The sequence below is a fragment of the Myxocyprinus asiaticus genome, chromosome 37, assembly GCF_019703515.2.
Source record: "Myxocyprinus asiaticus isolate MX2 ecotype Aquarium Trade chromosome 37, UBuf_Myxa_2, whole genome shotgun sequence".
Taxonomy (NCBI): Eukaryota; Metazoa; Chordata; class Actinopteri; order Cypriniformes; family Catostomidae; genus Myxocyprinus; species Myxocyprinus asiaticus.
The window spans coordinates 3588700-3609732 of record NC_059380.1 but is presented as its reverse complement, the minus strand read 5'-3'; the positions used below and the strand labels follow the sequence as shown (position 1 = coordinate 3609732).

Here is a 21033-nt window from a genome sequence, read left to right as displayed (position 1 = left end):
ATGCTTGGAAAATGTGGTTCAGGATTTGGATGTACGCTCTGTTAAAATGATAGAGAATGTAAGTATTATTAATCAAATTTATCAAGTGACAATCAAATCGTGGCTCGTGATGACATTGATTGTATCTGCCGTCCGGGTTAGGCTGTGGATTTTTGCACGCACTTCACGGTCGATTTTGCTTTAAAAATTCATTTAATTTATTTAAACACAAAAAGAAGTTAAATCAAAGATATTTCTTAATTCATATTACAGTACACTTTAAACTAAACGAATATATAATTAAAATAGCGAAGTTAAAATAACAAGGTCGTTTCATAAAACGGCTACAACTCTGATTGTCAGGGACATCATTTGATGTTCCACTATATTCAGACTTTGGACATTAACTTTATTACCACCTGCTGATGGAGAACTGATTTTAGACTTTGCACTGAAAACAGACCTGCTTTTGAAACATCTTAGCGCAATGACCTGTTTCTTAGGAAAGTAGCAAATTGCACTTTGCGTCACTTTATTAACATACAATACACCTACAGTTTGCGCGCATACACCCACAGATAGCGCAAACACTCCCACCCATTCCCACTTGTGCTTTGCGCTTAGAATTAGCACTCTCACGAAAATCAGATAAGATGTAGTGCATAGTCGTTGCGCTGTGCCTAGCACGGTCACAAAAATAGAGCCCTATAACTGAACTATACCCAAATTAATCAGAATCGAATCAGGAGCTTGTGAATTGTAATCGAATTGAGAAATCTGAATCGATACCCAGCCCTACATTCTGTCTTGCATCCTCTTTTGTGTTCCACGAAAGGAAGAAAGTCACAGGTTTGGAACAACATGAGGGTGAGTAAATGACAGAATTTTCAGCGGTCTGGACATGCATATAGCAGTTTCAACCAGCATGGTCTTTTCATCAGGGTATCTTTCCTTCACAGCAGAGAAGTGACCCAAGCAAGAATACCTTTTTTATTCATCCACGCATCTGTCTCTAAATATTACTTTTCAGTTTTATCCTGTTTGCAAACAGCAATAATCCAAACAATGCTTATTCAGGCCAAGCATTTCAGGAGATTCAATTGTGATGTGTGTGTGAGTGTATGCATGTTCCAATGTGATCTAATTTATGATATGGCTCTGTTGCATCCTGCAGTCATGTTTTTTTTGTGTGTCTTTTTTTAACCGTTGTGTGCACACTATTTGATTACTCAGTCAACCACTCACACCTCGGTGTCTTCCAGTGTCTGCTTATTTTGCTGTGTGTTTATGTCTGCAGAATGACCAGTCTCCTAAAGAGAAGCCTCACTCTCGCCCCCCGATTAAAGATCCTACGAGGGACAACACTGCTCCCTTCCACTCACAACGCCCAAAAAATGAGGTCCGAGATCTCAACAGGACCCTCAGAACCCCAACCCCACACAGACACACACTCCTACTTGATGGGCCTTATTTCATGAAATATGAGCAGAACAAATGAGTGTTTATTGTTCATAAAACTATTTTATTCAATGCAAAAATTATGTAAGAATAGATTGATGCGTTCAGCTCGTGTTGCGTGAATAAGGTCCAGTAAGTATAAATCAAGTTTAAATATCACTTACTATTGTTTTTCATGCCCCATCTTATCTTTGTTTTATTTTAATGCATTAATCATGAAAAAAATTACACTTAGCCTAATTACATTATTTTTATGTTTTATAAATGTTCACATCATTAACTGCTAGCTCATGCCTTTAACATTTACGGTTGAGCTCTTATTTCTCTCTTACTGGTTCCTTCCTTCCTTAATCATTCCTCTTTCCTCATGCAAATATTTAGTTACAGTTAGACAAAGTACAGTATTTAAGGAAAATGGCTGTCTCACTGTTCCATATGGTCCTGTAGTGTGAACGTCCTCTTGTAACTCAGGCTGGGATGTACCACGACACTCATATGGAAGATGGAACCTCGTCCAAGGAGAACAGAATGATCTACACTGACTCAATGCCTCGCAGAGTGGGAAGCTTTTACAGAGGTAATCTTTAAACCATTGCCTTCTTCGAATTGTTTCTTGTGTAATCATCATATTACTTGCATTTAATGGAAACTGTTACCATAAAGTGCATGAGTTATTGATTAATGAAGAATGTATATAAAAAAATACAATTTATAAATATATATACTGTGTATATATTCTGTATATCTGTGTATGTATGTGTATATAAAGTTTATTATACACATTTTTGTTGATACAAGTATGCATGCCATAAAATCAGTGGACATGTTGTAATTAAAAGTTGGGCAAAATCTTCTGGCATTTTCCAGTTGACGTTTTTTAAATAGAAACAAATGGGCAGATTTAATTCATATCAAACTCATAATTTGCTGAAGTTTAAAATATCAAAACTATTATTTTCTCTGGAATCCATTCAGTCTCTATCGTGCACATGCTGGGTATCTCTCGCGCGGTTTCACTCTTGACACCGGCTCTGATGACAGTGAGCGTTTTCAGGCAACGTGAATAGATACGGCAGCTTGCCCGTATCTCTCCCACAGCTGGTTCACTGCTTGCGGGTGAAGTCTCCATTCTTCATACAGTAAATCCGCTACTGTGTTTATTTTTCCCGGGACATGCGGGACACGCGTAATAAATAAGCGTGCACTGTTTCACACAATCAGTTTCTGTGCTAGGATGTGCAGTCAAGTCGAGCATGTACCTCCTGTAAATGTGTATATATACCAATTTTAGGCAAAGGAAGTGAATCCAAAAAAAATGGATACTACATTAATTGCATAAATTTTTTGTTGTGTTACATTATTAATCACAGAAATTAATGCATTAAATTTCCCAGCCCTAACATACAGTTTGCATACCCTGGCAGAAATTGTGAAATTTTAGCATTGATTTTGAAAATATGACTGATCATGCAGAAAAACAAATTATTTTATTTATGGATAGTGATCATATGAAGCCATTTATTATCACATAGTTGTTTGGCTCCTTTTTAAATCATAATGATAACAGAAATCACCCAAATGGCCCTGATCAAAAGTTTACACACCCTTGAATGTTTGACCTTGTTACAGACACACAAGGTGACACACGCAGGTTTAAATGGCAATTAAAGTTTCATTTCCCACACCTGTGGCTTTTAAAATTGCAATTAGTGTCTGTGTATATATAGTCATTGAGTTTGTTAGCTCTCACGTGGATGCACTGAGCAGGCTAGATACTGAGCCATGGGGAGCAGAAAAGAACTGTCAAAAGACCTGCGTAACAAGGTAATGGAACTTTATAAAGATGGAAAAGGATATAAAAAGATATCCAAAGCCTTGAAAATGCCAGTCAGTACTGTTCAATAACTTATTAAAAAGTGGAAAATTCGGGGATCTCTTGATACCAAGCCAAGGTCAGGTAGACCAAGAAAGATTTCAGCCACAACTGCCAGAAGAATTGTTCGGTATACAAAGAAACAGGTAACAGGTAACCTCAGGAGAAATACAGGCTGCTCTGAAAAAAGATGGTATGGTTGTTTCAAGGAGCACAATACGACGATACCTGAACAAAAATGAGCTGCATGGTCGAGTTGCCAGAAAGAAGCCTTTACTGCGCAAATGCCACAAAAAAGCCCAGTTACAATATGCCCGACAACACCTTGACACACCTCACAGCTTCTGGCACACTGTAATTTGGAGTGAGGAGACCAAAATAGAGCTTTATGTTCACAACCATAAGCGCTATGTTTGGAGAGGGGTCAACAAGGCCTATAGTAAAAATAATTCCATCCCCACTGTGAAGCATGGTGATGGCTCACTGATATTTTGGGGGTGTGTGAGCTCTAAAGGCACGGGGAATCTTGTGAAAATTGATGGCAAGATGAATGCAGCATGTTATCAGAAAATACTGGCAGACAATTTGCATTCTTCTGCACAAAAGCTGCGCATGGGACACTCTTGAACTTTCCAGCATGACAGTGACCCTAAGCACAAGGCCAAGTTGACCCTCCAGTGGTTACAGCAGAAAAAGGTGAAGGTTCTGGAGTGGCCATCACAGTCTCCTGACCTTAATATCATCGAGCCACTCTGGAGAGATCTCAAGCGGTTCATGCAAGACAACCAAAGACTTTGCATGATCTAGAGGCATTTTGCCAAGACGAATGGGCAGCTATACCACCTGCAAGAATTTGGGGCCTCATAGACAACTATTACAAAAGACTGCACGCTGTCATTGATGCTAAAGGGGGTAATACACAGTATTAAGAACTAAGGGTATGCAGACTTTTGAACAGGGGTCATTTCATTTTTTTCTTTGTTGCCATGTTTTGTTTTATGATTGTGCCATTCTGTTATAACCTACAGTTGAATATGAATCCCATAAGAAATAAAAGAAATGTGTTTTGCCTGCTCACTCATGTTTTCTTTAAAAATGGTACATATATTACCAATTCTCCAAGGGTATGCAAACTTTTGAGCACAACTGTATACCAATTTTAGGCAAAGGAAGTGGGACAAAAAGGTGACGTTTTGGGAAGTTAAAAAAAAATGGATACTACATTAAAAAAAAATTTTTTATAAAATTGAAAAAACGCAGACTGATAGCTTCAACAGAAGCATATACCATCGATTAACAACCTTTATAAATTGGCATTAAAAATCAGTTAATGGGATTTTTACATCCGGAACCCGACTGTTGTGCTCTGTAGCAAGCAGCAAATCATGGTTGATCATGGCTAGGAAGTAATCTAAAGCTATTGGCTATTTATTTTGAAAAAAGGGATGAGCCCTTCGGTATGTCCTGCCCAAACTTCCTGTATTAATAGGAAATATGTCAACACCGACACAGAAAACTGTGCTCGTCAAGATATTTCTTAGGGTATTTGAATACATTAGCATGTCACTGGGGTTTGCTTTTTGTTTTTTTCTTTTTTGTGTTGTTGATTCTTTCTTTTGTTTGCTCTGTCCTCTGGTTCAGTCCCCTCTCCTCGACCCGATAACTCATTCCACGAGAGCACCGGGCAGAGCAGAGTGCCAGCGGTGGTGGCAGAAAGCACAGCCATGACAAACCACCCCAAACGTCAGACCAATTTCGACCCCTGGTGAGCACACACACTTGTTGAGGCAGCACACCCGAGATCCAGATAAATCATTGTTTCTGTGCAGAGACTCAGGCTAGAGGATAAAATGCCTTGTTGGAAGGGTGGAAGTGATAGCATTAAATATTTGACTATAAAGAAATGACTAGAAAATCAGTGTGTGGAATAAAAAGGTATATTTGTCGTTTTGCTGGTGAGTGATGCAGTTGGTGCAGATAATAATAATGCATTCTATCTAAATTACATGCACACAACCTAGTTATGGGTAAATCTTTTTAATCAGATTTTTAAAAAAAAATTATTTTATATATGATCACTTAGCCATTCTTATTTAAAATGTTTTTTTTTTTTTTTTTTTTTTTTTTTTTTTTTCATCAAATGTAACACATTTCACCCCAAAATCACATGAAAAAAAATAAGAAATTATATTTTCCATTTAGAAAATTATGCCTTATGTTTTTAATTTTATTTAAAAAAAAAAATCTTATTAATTTATTTAGAAATCTAAGTCTAATCTGGGGAAAAAAAGCAAAACATTTAATGTATTTATTTATTTTCTAAAAAATAAGGCATATTTTCTAAGTTATTAAATATCTATACATCATGATAGTGTTTGCACTGAATTAATTTAAGCAGATTTTAATAAAACCAGAAGTTGTTCTGTCTGGACAGGATGATTCATTACTGTCTAACAATTCAATTAGAATTTTTCTGGCAGAGTGATGTGAATTTGCAGGGAAAATGTGCTCAATTCTCATAAAAATGATGTCCTTAAATACGCTTAATTTTTATGCAAAGCATAATTTTGACATGAAATACAGCACAAGCTTTCCACAGTGAGATTGAACTGTTAACGTTTTTATGGAATATATTTCTAGGAATAATTCAGAGACGATGGTCATGAGTGCACCCGAGGTCCCTAAACAGAAAGAAAAACAGGGTTTCTTCAGGGCTATAAAGAAGAAAAAGAAGAAGTCGCAGCCGGTAACAATCACTCATAAACTGTTCTTGAACTTCAGAAATTATATCAGCTGCAGTAATGCTTTAGCCAAGAGACTGTGTGTATTTCATGTGTATGTATATGTGTTGCTTAGCTGCCATGTTTGTGTGTTTTTGTACGTCGGTCTGCTAGTCATTGAACTTAAACTGTGTATTGTGCACATGAATTGATAGTGTAGTATAGAAAAATACTCTCTTCTAGAACTGATATGAGAGGCAGGTGAGTGGCTACAGAGGTGACTATGGTGAAAAGGAGGGTGAGATGGGTGTGTCATGCCAAAAAGAGGCCATCCTCGTTAGCAGATCCTGATGTTTCCAGTTCCTTTGTCTAAATTATGTCCAACAGAATCTGGCAGTGACTCTTGGGGGGGGAATTCACTAATAATAATTCGCACCCACTGATAGTGTCGTGAATGTGCACGCACTGTCTGCATTGTTTTATCACCCGATTAACTAAAGGAATTATGCAAATCAGGTAACGGCAACAAACATGGAAAAAAAAAAAAACTGTGCTGAACGCAATTTGCACGCCGGAATTCCCATTCTGGCACACTCTGCCGGATCACTTCACCGTTGTGATGCAATCGCCACTTGCTTGACTGTCTGAATAGGTGGCCGATGATAGAACTCCTCTTCATCATTTGAATTGCTTCAGGAAAATAGTGCAGACCTTTGTGAATAAAGTGTCATTTATATTAAAATGAATTAACCTAGAAAGGAGGCGTGATTGAACTGTAAATACACACAGCGCAGTGCTGTAGAGCGAAACAGTGCCCGTCCACTTCTTCAGCCGTCGAAGTATTTTTCCCATTCATTTTTTACTATAGGGATTTCTTTAAATCCCTCATAAAACAATTGTAAGCCATGAACCAAACCAGCCAGCTCTGAAATGAATCACAACATTACTTCATGTCTTTCATGAGGGAATGAACTACAATCCCATGATGCATTGCGAATGACGTAGTCGAATTAAAAAGGATGGAAAAATGTAAAACAATTTATTTTAAAGTTGTCGAATTTAAGAATAGAATCAATCGATGTTTATTTCATTGCAAAATATTCAGATATTTACAAAAATATTCTGTAAGCAGTTTCAGAGTGTAGTGAGACCGACTCGATTGCATCAAGCGAGTGTGCGGCCGCTGCAGAGCTCTTTTGGCGCACTTAGTTTGCTGCAATTCTCTGATTGGTGGATCTTTCTCGTCAAGAATTATGGGTAGTGGGGCCTGGGTAGCTCAGTGGTAAAATACGCTGGTTACCACCCTTGGAGTTCGCTAGTTCGAATCCCAGGGTGTGCTGAGTGACTCCAGCCAGGTCTCCTAAGCAACCAAATTGGCCCGGTTGCTAGGGAGGGTAGAGTCACATGGGGTAACCTCCTCGTGGTCGCTATAATGTGGTTTGTTCTTGGTGGGGCGCGTGGTGAATTGAGCGCGGATGCCGCGGTGGATGACGTGAAGCCTCCACACGTGCTATGTCTCCGTGGCAACGCGCTCAACAAGCCACGTGATAAGATGCGCGGGTTGACGGTCTCAGACGCGGAGGCAACTGGGATTCGTCCTCCGCCACCCGGACTGAGGCGAATCACTACGCCACCATGAGGACTTAGAGCGCATTGGGAATTGGGCATTCCAAATTGGGAGAAAAAGGGGAAAAAATATGGGTAGTGTAGTTCTTCACTTGGAATTCCACTATCAAACGTGATTTTTTTTTTTTTTAAATGAAGTTGAAATAACAAGGACCGATGGCTTCAACATAAGCATATACCATCGATTAACAACCAGGGTCGATCTGTCTCTGTTTGGTTGGTCTGTTGAATTTTAACATTCAAAAAAATTAACTAATCAGCTTTAAATACGGTGCACGAAAGTGGTGCAACTGTCCAGTGAATTCAGCCCCTGAGAGTGCAGTTCAGTCTTCAGTAGCATTTCCCCACAATAGCCATATGGAGAGCAGTACAGACCCGAGCAGCATGTGCTGTGTCCACAAATATTGAACCAGAGGACCGTATGTTCATCTGCTGTTTTCAACAACAAAAGATGTTTGGTGTTTATAGAATGAGCCACTGGGGTTTTGTGCGTCTTATATTGCAGACGGACGGCAACGAGGGAAGGAACCCGAGCATCAAGAAAAGCCTTTTCCCCCTCTTTAACTCAAAGAATAGCTTAAAGCATAACTCCTCTGTCAAAGTGCTCCCTGTTGTCCCGCAGCCCATGGTATTGCTCGCTGTAAACCGCGCCGCTCTACAAAACAAACACAATCTCCATTGCATGTGATTTGAAATGGTTACATCTTTTAAAACTGTATACCTTTTTGTCTTTTCATTTGCAGAAAAAAAAAAAAACATTTGCCAGAGCCACATTTTTTTTTAAATAGCAACACTAGTCCCAGATCCATGTTAATATTTGATATGATTTTAGAACAATACTGTCAAATAGAGCTGTGGTTCTCAACGGGTTGTGACCCAAAAATGTGTTGAACGTCTGTTCTCAATGCTAAAAGCAAATGATAAAATGTAACTGAAAAGATAGTTGTGCATAATTAAAGGGATAGTTCACCCAAAAATGAAAAATATCTCATCATTTTTCTCACCCTCATGCCATCCCAGATGTGTATGACTTTCTTCAGCAGAACACAAATGAACAATATCTCAGCTCTGTTGGTCTATACAATGCAAGTGAATTGTGATTAGACCTTTGTGACTCCAAAAAGCACATAAAGGACACACAAAAGTAATCCAGGTGACTCCAGTGTTTAAATCCATATCTTCAAATTGATATAATAGGTGTGGGTGAGAAACAGATCAAAATGTAAGTCCTTTTTTACTCAAATCTCCACTTTCACTTTTACTTTCAGATGTGGAATTGAAAGTAAACAGGCGCCTCATGTGACTTTCAGAGGTAAAAGTTAAAGTGGAGATTTAGAGTAAAAGAAGGACTTACTGTACTTTTTTATCTGCTTCTCACCCACACCTATCACATTGCTTCAGAAGATATAAATTTAAACAATGGAGTTGTATGGATTACTTTTATGTTTTCTTTTTTGTGATTTTTGGAGCTACAAAGGTCTGGTCACCATTCACTTGCATTTTATAGACCAACAGAGCTGAGATATTCTTCCAAAAAATCTTCATTTTTGCTCTGCAGAAGAAAGAAAGTCATACACATCTGGGATGGCATGAGGGTGAGTAAACCATTTTTGGGTGAACTGTCCCTTTAAGAGTAGAGTACATTAAACAAGCCTATTAACTTGTCAAAAGGAGGAGAAAATACTTTTCATATAATTTGATGTTGATGTAAAATTCTACGGTATTTTGCCACAAATTCATCTGTTAGTCTGGTAAATCATGTTTCTTCTGTTGTTTATGCATTAAGAAAATTGTCTATTTTCCTATTCCTAGCACAAGTTTTTTTTTGGGGGGGGGGCAATTCCTAATGTTCTACGAACATTCTCTTAAGGTATTTTTTATAACCATAAACTAACGTCACCAGAATGTTGCAGGGAGGTTTTTGTGGGACAACCTAAAACTAACATGTACTCAGTGCTTGTGAATTGTAATCCGGTACTGATTACAAATTACATGACAAAAAATGCAATCAGTAATGTAATCTAATTCGGTTACTTTTGGAGTACTTTCAACCTAATTCTATTTTATTTTGTCTCATGCATTTGAGTAGGATAAACATTTTAACATAAAAGTACAAAGAGAATGTGTTACATGACATATTTAAAATGTGCATTAAACATTACATGAATGAGATAAACATTAAATCTAACAGCAATGACAGTGCATGGCCAAAGTTTATAATTCAAAACACTGAGACATAATTTTAAGTGCATAAAATAATAGCAACATTACGAACATTAATGACCATAAAATCAACCGCAATGACTTGAATGTCAAAGCTTTCATCTAAAAACACTGAAACACTTTTAACCCTTACTGATAGTCCATCACCTTTCCAAAGCTGAGGTGCAAGTTGTTATCTTTTGAACAGCAAGAATATTCTAATAGAGCAGAATATTTTAAAAACAGCAGAGTTCCACCGAGTCACACAAGGAACAATTATGTCAATTTTTATGTCAAGTTTCATGCAGTGGACTCAACTGCATCAGCAGATACTGTAGAGCGATGGGCTTTGTTTCATATTGGTGTACATTTGCAGTTGAACTATTGTGTACCCTGCGGGCAGGACCCTTAGAGATTGCATCCACTAGATCCTTTGAAGCAATTAAGTTCAGTGTGTGAGCTGCACACCATTAGTGTAATTTCCTTAAAAAATGTGATGTTCTCGATAGATCCAGTGGTTAAATGCTGAGGTACACTGCCCCATCTTCACCTGGCTGGCTAGTAGCAAGTATCAGTTCTGAATGCAATACACACAACCCTCCCCCTCTATTCCAAAAACACTCGAAGACTTACCAAACGTATATCAGCAGTATACTGATTTAGAATGCAAAATATAAAAGATTGAAAAAAGAGAATGATTAGGATGATAAGGAGAGACAACAAGTCTGTCCCTCACAGCCTTGTTGTCATTCCCATTGAAAATCAAAGATGGCGCTGCTGTAAGGTCGAAGGTTATTATTAGGTTTTATTTATATAACTATAAACTAACGTTCCTGGAACATTGCAGGGAGGCCTAAAACAAACATATATAGAACGTTCTCTAATGGTTATTGTTAGGTTTTATTTTTATAACCATAAACTAACTTTCCCAGAACATTGCAGGGAGTCCTAAAACAAACATATATAGAAAGTTCTCTAATGGTTATTGTTAGGTTTTATTTTTATAGCCATAAACTAATGTTCCCAGAACATTGCAGGGTGGCTTTTGTTTGACAACCTAAAACAAACATATATAGAACGTTCTCTAATTGTTATTGTTAGGTTTTATTTATATAACTATAAACTAACGTTCCCGGAACATTGCAGGGAGGCCTAAAACAAACATATATAGAATGTTCTCTAATGGTTATTGTTAGGTTTTATTTTTTTAACCATAAACTAACTTTCCCAGAACATTGCAGGGAGTCCTAAAACAAACATATATATTACGTTCTCTAATTGTTATTGTTAGGTTTTATTTTTTTAACCATAAACTAACTTTCCCGGAACATTGCAGGGAGGCCTAAAACAAACATATATAGAATGTTCTCTAATGGTTATTGTTAGGTTTTATTTTTTTAACCATAAACTAACTTTCCCGGAACATTGCAGGGAGGCCTAAAACAAACATATATAGAATGTTCTCTAATGGTTATTGTTAGGTTTTATTTTTTTAACCATAAACTAACGTTCCCGGAACATTGCAGGGAGTCCTAAAACAAACATATATAGAATGTTCTCTAATGGTTATTGTTAGGTTTTATTTATATAACCATAAACTAATGTTCTCAGAACATTGCAGGGTGGCTTTTGTTTGACAACCTAAAACAAACATATATAGAACGTTCTCTAATTGTTATTGTTAGGTTTTATTTATATAACTATAAACTAACGTTCCCGGAACATTGCAGGGAGTCCTAAAACAAACATATATAGAATGTTCTCTTATTGTTATTGTTAGGTTTTATTTATATAACTATAAACTAACATTCCCAGAACATTGCAGGGAGTCCTAAAATAAATAACTTATACAGAATGTTCTCTATTGGTTATTTTTAGGTGTGGTTTTTCATTCACATTTTTCATTATCATATATTTGATTATTTTTCATAAACCGTGCGGAGAGGTTGATAGACAACAATGACTGACAATAGTGCAGAAAGGATTAATCTCCCAAAATGTGTTGTGGCTGATTTTAATGATTATAAAATAATAATAATTCATTATAATAATTAATCTATCAATGGCTTATCTGTTAATTGAGGTTGCAGTAATGTTGCAGAGATGTTCTAGGAATTAAGAGGTAAGGGGAACGTAAGGGAAACCATCATGTACAACCTAAAACAAAAGTTTTATTTCCGTAAAGAAAACTTTCCTGGAAAAAAATAAAAAAAGTACCTTAAAGCTCTGTTCTGTCCTGGGCACCAAACATTTTTGTTGGTTTATTATTGTGCATATTGTTGGGCCTGTGCCGTTCATGTTGTTATTAACAAGTTTCATTCAATTTAAAAATTGTTTACATTTTTGTTTTGAGTCACCACTTGATGTCCAAAGTAAATTCTGGGTCCTGGAGCAAAACCAGTTGGGAACCGCTAAGGTACATGTAATTTGAAGAAGTTTGGCTGGAGACTAAAAACTGATCTGAAAATGGTCTTCAAGCATAATGCGTCTTTGTACATACAGTACCACACCTGCCAACAGCACTCAAATTTATGGTCTTAATAGCTGGCAGCACAAACAAACCCGAGCGTATGGAGGTGTTGATGTAATGGATCTGGTTCTTTGTGTTTTACACATCAAGCATCATCAGCATGTGTTCTGTGAGATGCATGGACCGTCTGTAGCTGAGCCTGCTCAGAAAGGAAGCATGATTTCACATGTACCATTCTCCAGAAATCAGGACTGCACAGAAGTGTTCAAGAATGTCTTGGAAACACACTTACGAACACTTGCACATTTTGGTACAAAGGGTCAGAAACTGGCACGTCCTAAATTACTAGCCTCTTTATCTATCTTTAATAATCTGTCTCTTCCAAAAACCTTTGTAAATGCTGTTTATTCATTCATTTTTAATTTTATCCGTGATCAACAGATGGATGCCGAAAGCTGGTTTAAAGAACAGTAGTCTGGCACGTTTCCAGTCGTCTGGCCCGATGCACGTGATTTTGGGTAAACTCTTGACATTGTAAATCAGTCTCACCATTTGGGTGATTTCACTGGTTTTGTGGTTTGATATTTGGGGCAGGTTCCTGGTGAGGATCAACAGGACCAGCTCGTGATGCAGAGACCAGCGAAATCCTCCTCACATCACAGCAGTCGACACCGCAACCGGGACCGTGATCGGGAACGCGACCTGGAAAGGGACAGGGAACGTGAGAGGGATCGAAACCGTGAGAGGGATCGCAATCGAGACAGGGACAACACTTGGCCGCCTGAAAAGCAGGCAGACCTGCAGCCTCAGGTAAGAGAAAACGGCAAGAACAGATCTGATTACCTAAGCTAAGCTGGTGTTCAGCTGGTCGAGTTGGTCTCCCAGCCTAACCAGTTTACAACTGCACAAAATCCCTCTAAAACCAAAAAACAGACCAGAAAACCATTTAGGTTTGCTGGTCTTAGCTGGTGTCCTAGCCTGACCAGCTGCCAAGTGCCCCAAATACCTCTAGACCAGCAAATCCAGCTAAGACCAGCAAATCAGCTTAGGCTTCGGTTGTATCTCTGCTGGAAAAAAAAAAAAAAAAAACAGCTTAATAAACCAGCCTAAGAAGGCTTGCTGGACTTATCAGTTTTAAGGTGGTCTAGCTGACCTCCCAGTTTGTCCAAACTGATGTTCATTGTCTAGCTGGACTCCCAGCTGGTCCTCTAGCCTGACCAGTTTACCCAAAACCCCTCTGAAACCAGAAACTGGACCAGCCAGCTGGAAACTTGGCAGGTTTAAGATGGTTTATCTAGTCTTCCAGCCAAAACCAGCAAACCATACTGGCTAAGACCAGCAAATCTGTTTAGGCTTTGGTTGTTTCCCTGCTGAAAAAAAAAAAAAAGCAGTTTAAACCAACCTGGGCTTGTTTGCTGGTCTTTGCTTGTTTTAAGAAGGTTTAGCTGGCCTCCCTGCCCAACCAGCTGATACAGTTAGTGCCCCAAATTCCTCTAAAACCAGGAAATCCAAACCGGCTATGACCAGCAAACCAGTTTAGGCTTAGTTTTATTACCTGCTGGAAAAAAAACAGCTTCTACCAGTCTGAGCTTGTTGGCTGGTTTTAGCTGGTTTAAGAAAGTTTAGCTAGTCTACCATCCTTACAAGATGATAAGTGCCCTAAATCTGTCTAAAACAGCAAACCAGACCAGTAAACCATTTTGGTCTGTTGTTTTTAACCTGTTGAAAAAACTGCTTAAACCAGCCTGAGCTTGTCTGCTGGTCTTAGCTGCTTTAAGGTGGTTTCCCTGACCAGCAGATAAAACCCCTTTAAACCAAAAAACTAGACCAGGCTGGCCTTAAGCTGGTCTAGCTAGTATTTCAGCCTGACCAGTCTAAGATGGTTTGCTAGTCTTTGATGATATAGCTGGTTTCCTAGCCTGACCAGCTGATAAGTGCCCCAAACCCCTCTAAAACCAGCAAACCAGACCAGCTAAGACCAAAAAACCAATTTAGGCTTAGGGTTTTTTTTTTCCCTGCTGAAAAAAAGCTGAAGCCAGCCTGAGCTGATTTGCTGGTCTTAGCTAGTTTAAGTTGGTCTAGCTGGTCTCCTGGCCTGACCAGTTCAGAGGTCCCTGAAAACCCTCTAAAACCAACAAACCAAACCAGCCTGGTCTTTCAGAAGTGTTGTCTGTGTGTGTTTAAGTGTTTTGAGACATTACATCAGTTGGTCTGTTTGTTCCAGCTGAGAATCCCTTGCTGATCTCAAATTTTTTTCTCTCAGTTATCTGCAGCCATGCAATAATTTGCCATTTTCAAAACCTGGTATTTTATGATGGCAAACCCAAGCACATAGTTTATTTTTCATCCGTCTTGGTTTTGTGTTTCAGAACCAGCCCCTGAAGTCCCTGCGTAAACTCCTACACCTCTCCTCGCCTGCTTCGTCCAATCCGCCCCCACCCCCTGATCGCTCCGCAGAACTGCGCTTCCAGCCCCTTCCTAACCCCCCCTCAAAAGGGAACCCAAACGATGGCAGAGGGCACCCGGCGGGCAGCGTCACGCCCAATACCAAGAGCCGTAAACCCCACAACTACCCTCTGCCAGGGCAGATCGAGTCCAGCTGGCACGTCTCTGCTCTGAATCGAGCCGAGGGGGCACCGTACCCAGATCAAATGGCTAATAAAGGTGGGCAGAACGGCATCGGCTTTAGCAGAGCCGCCCGCACAAGAATGCCAAACCTCAACGATCTGAAAGAAACGGCTCTTTAGATGGAGCCCCTAGTGTCTAACTTGTTACTCAGTCTCTCTTTCCTTACTGGCTACCTATGGAATGCTATACAATATTGTTCATACAGTGGTACGCAATGCCACTTCTGGACAGAGGGTGGCAATAGTTATGTCTCAGATTTGTTTTTTAAAAGCATCCACATTTGATAGAATTTGTATTATCGTTCATTACATCTGGGTTCAGTTTTTCTGTTGAATATCCTATTGACAATGATGATATGAATCTATGTATTTCTTTATGTACATTTTTGGACAGGGGACAAAAAGATTGTGGAATTGTAAGAGCTTTAGTTTATACACAAGAGAATGTATAAATATTTAATGTGTAATAATTCTATATTTCATGGAGATTATTAATGAATTATCGGTGTGTTAATAGTTGCAATGTACAGAGTGCATTTTATGGTTGTAACAAAAGTACTTATTGTTTGAATTATTTTCCTCTCTTTATCAAACGTTGTTTTCTGATATGAATTCTCCATGCAGATCTATATTACGCTCTCTCATACTGCAGGTGAAAGAATCAGTTGTTCTCTCAAGGTTTCGTTTTTGGAGTTTTTCCCCATTTTAAAGACATGACAGCATATCAGCAATTACTGATGCTTCTTATCCAGGTTCTATGTTACTTTTCATACGAGAAATTAAAGTCCCATGATGGCTATTTGTCTCACTGTACCTTTACCTGGTGTCTAACAGTGTTTCTGCTCATTTTAAAGGAATATTCCGGGTTCAATACAAGTTAAACTGAATCGACAGCATTTGTGGCATAGTGTTGATTACCTCTTGTCTTGTCCCTCCATTCTTTAAAAAAAACAAAAAACAGATCTGTTGTGCAGTGATGCACTTACAATGGAAGTGAATGGGGCCAATCTGTAAACATTAAAATAATCACTATTTTAAGTATAGCCACAAGACACAAATAAATACTGTGTGTTAACATCTGGGATTTACCGATGTTGCGTCATTTACCAGATCACAGGGTTTGTTACGTCATCATGGCAACGAAATTGGATAAACTTTGCACAGAGAAGGTTAGTGTGTGATTTTATCTCTTTAAAATCATGTTAACACACATATTGTGTACATCTTGTGGCTATACTTTTGAAACAGAGAGTATTTTAACGTTTACGTATTGGCCCCATTCACTTCCATTGTAAGTGCCTCTTTTTTTATTAATGGGATAGTTCACCCAAAAATGAAAATTCTCTCATCATTTACTCACCCTCCTGGCATCCCAGATGTGTATGACTTTCTTTCTTCTGCTGAACACAAATTAATATTTTTAAAAGAATATCTCAGCTCTGTAGGTCCATACAATGCAAGTGAATGGGTGCCAATATTTTGAAGCTCCAAAATACAAATACAGGGAGCATGAAAGTAATCCATATGACTCCAGTGGTTAAATCCATGTGTTTAGACACAATATGAAGTCATTTTTTTATCATAAATTCCCCTCCATGCCCAGTAGGGGGCGATATCCATGAAGAATGTGAATCACCAAAAACAAAAGGAGAAAGTAAAATTAAAGTATAAGTGGAGTTTGGCTGAGCCGAGAGGAGGATTTATAGTTAAAAAGTACTTCCATATTTATCTGTTTCTCACCCACACCTATCATATCGCTTTTTAAGACATTGATTTAACTACCAGTCATCTGGAGTACTTTTCTGTTTCCTTTGTGGATCTTGGAGCTTCAAAATGTTGGCACCCATTCACTGTTTGGACCAAAAGAGCAGAGAAAATCTCCACTTGTGTTCAGCAGATGAAAGAAAGTCATACACATCTGGGATGGCATGAGGGTGAGTAAATGATGAGAGAATTTTCATTTTTGGGTGAACTATCCCTTTAAAGACGAGAGATGAGTCGAAATGTTTTTTTTCGTGGTTATCAGCATGCCACAAATGCTGTTGATTAAGCTTAACTTGTATTGAACCTGGAACATTCCTTTAAACAGATGGTTCACCCAGAAAAATGTGTCATCATTTACCCTAATGTTGTTGTGGAACACATAAGGTGACTTTTTGAAGAGTATCCTGGCCACTGTTTTCCATATAATGACCGGGACTGTCAAGCTCCAAAACAAGAACCAGATCAGTCCTAATTACGAACAAATCATTTAGACCTGTTTTGTGAACTGGATCAACCAGTTCTGACTCATGATTAATTCGGTCTAGAACAAGACATCGCTACTTCCTCAAGAGTGGCAAGATTTTCAGCGATTTTCTTGTCTCACATGTAGCTGTTGTGTGGCCTCAGAAAAACACTTTTATTACATGAGAGGGTGTTACATTCTGCCCCAGTCTATAGGCTAGGGGAAGTAACAAAGTGATAAAATAATACTATTTCAAATGCTGGCTAGAAGTGTCTCCTCTCCTGTCCCAGCAGTACACCACCACACAGGTTTCAGCAAAAATAAGAGTTTTTATTTACAATTGTGTAAAGGAAAAAACACTTCAGGAGGGGTCCAGTCCAAAATAACAAACATAAAAATCTCTTGCTGCCCAAAGAAATGGTTTAGTTAACCTAGAACAGAAAAGAAACAAGTAAATAATGTCATAATTTTTAGGTGAACTGTTTCTTTAACAACGTATTTGGATTGGATAGTGATTGCTTTGTGTTGTTGCGTTTTCATGGTTGTAGCATCAGTTCATTAGAGCCTAGATCCCTAAGAGCTGGATTTCCTGTGAATAATACATTTCAGGTTGGCCGGCCAGTGGCCTCAACCTTTCTCTTAACGATCTCGACCCCACCAGCTGGTAATAAGGATGACTTTTACATGGGCACGAGCAGTGCTCAAGGTTGGGCTTAGAGAGTTAAGTCTGTGTCTCTGTCCTGACGTGACTTTCGGCAGTCTCTTTGAGGGCTTGATTGAATGTGTGCATGGTTCCTTTAACAAACTGAACAACTGCCAATATTAATTGAACCAGTTTAACGGCATGTTTTGAAAAAGATAAAAGCATTGCCTCAGGAGCTGGTAAAAGGGTTTCAAAGAAGTACACTAATGCATTTATTGATATGTTCATGGGGAGGGCAGGTGTGAGAGCCCCAAAACACGGCTAATGTTTCATTCAGAATCATGTGTGTTGTGTTTACTTCGGATTCACCTCTGTGTACTGTGTATTATATTCTACATATACAGATTCATATAAGATATATGCAAAATAACTACTCAATTTAGTCTAAGAGTTTAAGCTGAAGTGTGTAATTTCTGCAGATATAGCCTAATGCTTTTGTTTTAAACAGCCCCCTGAACACACACCATCTGTCATTGGTTGAAGAAACAAAGACATTCACCAGTGTGTTTACATGCACACCAATATGCCTATAACAACAAAAATCTGACGTGTTTACACCTTTCAGGGGAGATTCCACCTATAATGGCTAACTTAGTTAACTCTGAGTCTGCATTTAATCCAGGGTGAAAAAAAAACAAAACAAACTATTTTAACATCGAAAAATAAAATTACACTTCAGCTTTAAATTATGATGCTTTTAATTACACTGATTATCATGACAGGCACTTTAACTCACAAGATCCCCCAAAGAGAGTGACAGAGCATTTTCATTTCAGTAAATGTGAAAAGTTTTATTGTTTATCAATGGTGCACTTTAAACAGACAATTTCCACGTGTGTTTGTGGTGTTTGATTAAAAAAAGCAGAACTTTATCTATCTTAGCTTCTAAGCACGACTGCTGGATTTGTATTGTGTTCATGGCGAATTATTTGTATTAGTTGCACAATCATTGAAATACAGTCTATAATGCATTTTAACCATTTCAACATATACATCAAAATCATGTTTTTAGCCTGTTCTTATCTGTGTTGATTTCTGTTGTCTTTTATGTGGAATAAGGAAGATTTCCAGTGACATCTTGCACCACAGCAATCTTTATGGGAGCTGTTATGCTGTTAAATTATTGTTTTCTTTCATGGTTAAACTGTTATGCAATAACAAACTGTATTGATTTTTGTAAGAAAAAGATGCAATTCATCTTGTATACTCTTTCAAAAGTCTGAAAGTCAAACTGCTTTGAACGTCAACTACTTGTGTTCTTATTGAATTTTTTCAGGTTATTAATATAACATAAAACACTTTCGCCATTACTGAATTAACACTTTGCCCATAAATGCTTTGGATTCACATAATCTACAGTATGTTGGCACAGTTTGCCTCCACAGTGCCAGGCAATTCTCCCATCAGCCAGCTGTCACGACTGCAATATAGATAGTCTTGCTGTCGCCAGCTGTCGAGGTCGCTGTCAAGGGTTAACCTACAACCTTCCTAACCCAAAACAAAACCTACATCAGTGTGTAAAATGTTGTTGATTATTTATGTCTTGAAATATATAATGGTTTGCTATGATCCCTCTTAGAAATCTGTGAATGAGCATCATTGTTTTGTGCTATAGTGCTAAAAAATGCTAAAAAGATTGGCATGGAATCTAAAAGAAAAATAGGGCAACACATAACCCCTCTCCAATCCCAGTCTATGTTTGGTTCCAACCAAAAGTCCTGTTTTACAGATCTAACATAGTACAAAGGCTACTTTTAAGGCTTCATCCACACTAATACGCTTGAAGTAGAAGACGCATTGGTTTTGGCCACATCCACGCAAGTGTTATTTTTGTTAACGAAAACTAAATGAAAACACTTTCGTTGACTGAAATTAAAATAAAAACTAACATGGTTGCACTAAACTGAAGCTAAACTAATATACTTTTTCATAACTCTAAAACTAACTAAAATAACATTTTTTAAAAAGTGGCAAAAAATTATTTTAGTTCTAGTTTTTGATACACAGTATCAAAATTTGAAACATTTAGAATCCGCCTTCATTAAAAATGTAAATGCCACTAGATAGCAATAACACGAGAGGTCAGAGAAAATTACCAGCATTAAACATTTGTTAATGATATCTGTAAAGCGTTTTAGCTTTGGCAGCTATAAAATCCTAAAACTAAACTGAAACGACGAAATACTAAAAAGACTTAAACTAAAACTAGCTGTCAAACAGTGAAAACTAAGGAAAACGAAACTGAATTGGAACAACAAATTGAAAAGTAAATAAATAAATATGAAAAACAGATCCACACTAATCCATTTTCATTATCGTTTCCTGACGATAATGGATAACATTTTCGAAACGCTCCATTTTCGGTGGAGGAATACGGCGTACTAATGTGGATGAGAGGGGTAAATGTAGTAAAGGACAAACGTGTTCTCACTTCAAAACGTCAAATACTGCCGCTTGTGCAAGAGCCCAGCGTGTCAACAGGTGGACACCAAAAGCACCATTTCAGATTTTTATCATTGTCAAATTATATGTTGGGGTATGATTTTCATTATGTTTGATATCTGCCACGTTTATTCACAATGGTAATGTTTAATCAGCAACATGTATTATTTTACAGTGGTTAATGTTTAATCCATTATTTTATATACACATTCTGCTCAGCTGAAGTGTCCTGTTCAGTTTCGGGTGTATTCCATGTACTCAGTTTTTATTTCGCGGTCCTCCGGCATCCGCCATACACATTCAGCTCTCAACTCGTTCTAGTAACAAATTCAAAAATCACTCATTCATGATTTATATAGTTGATAATTAGTTAGGTTCAGGAATGGGGTTGGGTTAGGGTTGCAAAGGACATGTCCAGACTAAGGCCACCTCCACAACATTCCACTTTCAGTTTCCTAACATCATCATTTTCCAAAGTATGCAGTTATGGAGAGTGTTTACGATATGTTTTCTGTGGAGGAAAATGCCGTTCTGGTGTGGATGACACTTCCACACTAATCCGTTTTCATTTGAAAACTCTTCAGTTTCAAAACGTCATAATTTTCCTAAGTATGTGTTAATGGAAAGAATTTTCGAAATGCTCAATTTTCGGTGCAGGTGAGAGGCGTAAACATAGCGAAATCAATGCATTTGCTACATTTTAGTC

At 38.0% G+C, this 21033-nt stretch overlaps 1 protein-coding gene across 7 annotated transcripts in view; it reads left to right on the top strand.

Annotated features, from left to right (window-relative positions):
* LOC127427995 (cyclin-dependent kinase-like 5) overlaps positions 1 to 15760 on the top strand; it is a 66139-nt gene extending 50379 nt beyond the window's left edge. For 2 of the 7 annotated variants that reach the window (XM_051676019.1, XM_051676025.1), the window contains 7 exons: positions 1277 to 1378; positions 1885 to 2014; positions 4952 to 5075; positions 5951 to 6056; positions 8162 to 8284; positions 12923 to 13138; positions 14698 to 15760. In XM_051676019.1, coding sequence (XP_051531979.1) covers positions 1277 to 1378; positions 1885 to 2014; positions 4952 to 5075; positions 5951 to 6056; positions 8162 to 8284; positions 12923 to 13138; positions 14698 to 15075 — 1179 coding nt within the window. In that variant the 3' untranslated portion in view covers positions 15076 to 15760. The remainder of the gene's footprint in view (positions 1 to 1276; positions 1379 to 1884; positions 2015 to 4951; positions 5076 to 5950; positions 6057 to 8161; positions 8285 to 12922; positions 13139 to 14697) is intronic. The other 5 variants (XM_051676020.1, XM_051676023.1, XM_051676021.1 and 2 more) reach the window with 5 other exon arrangements.
* Positions 15761 to 21033: the final 5273 nt, after the last annotated feature.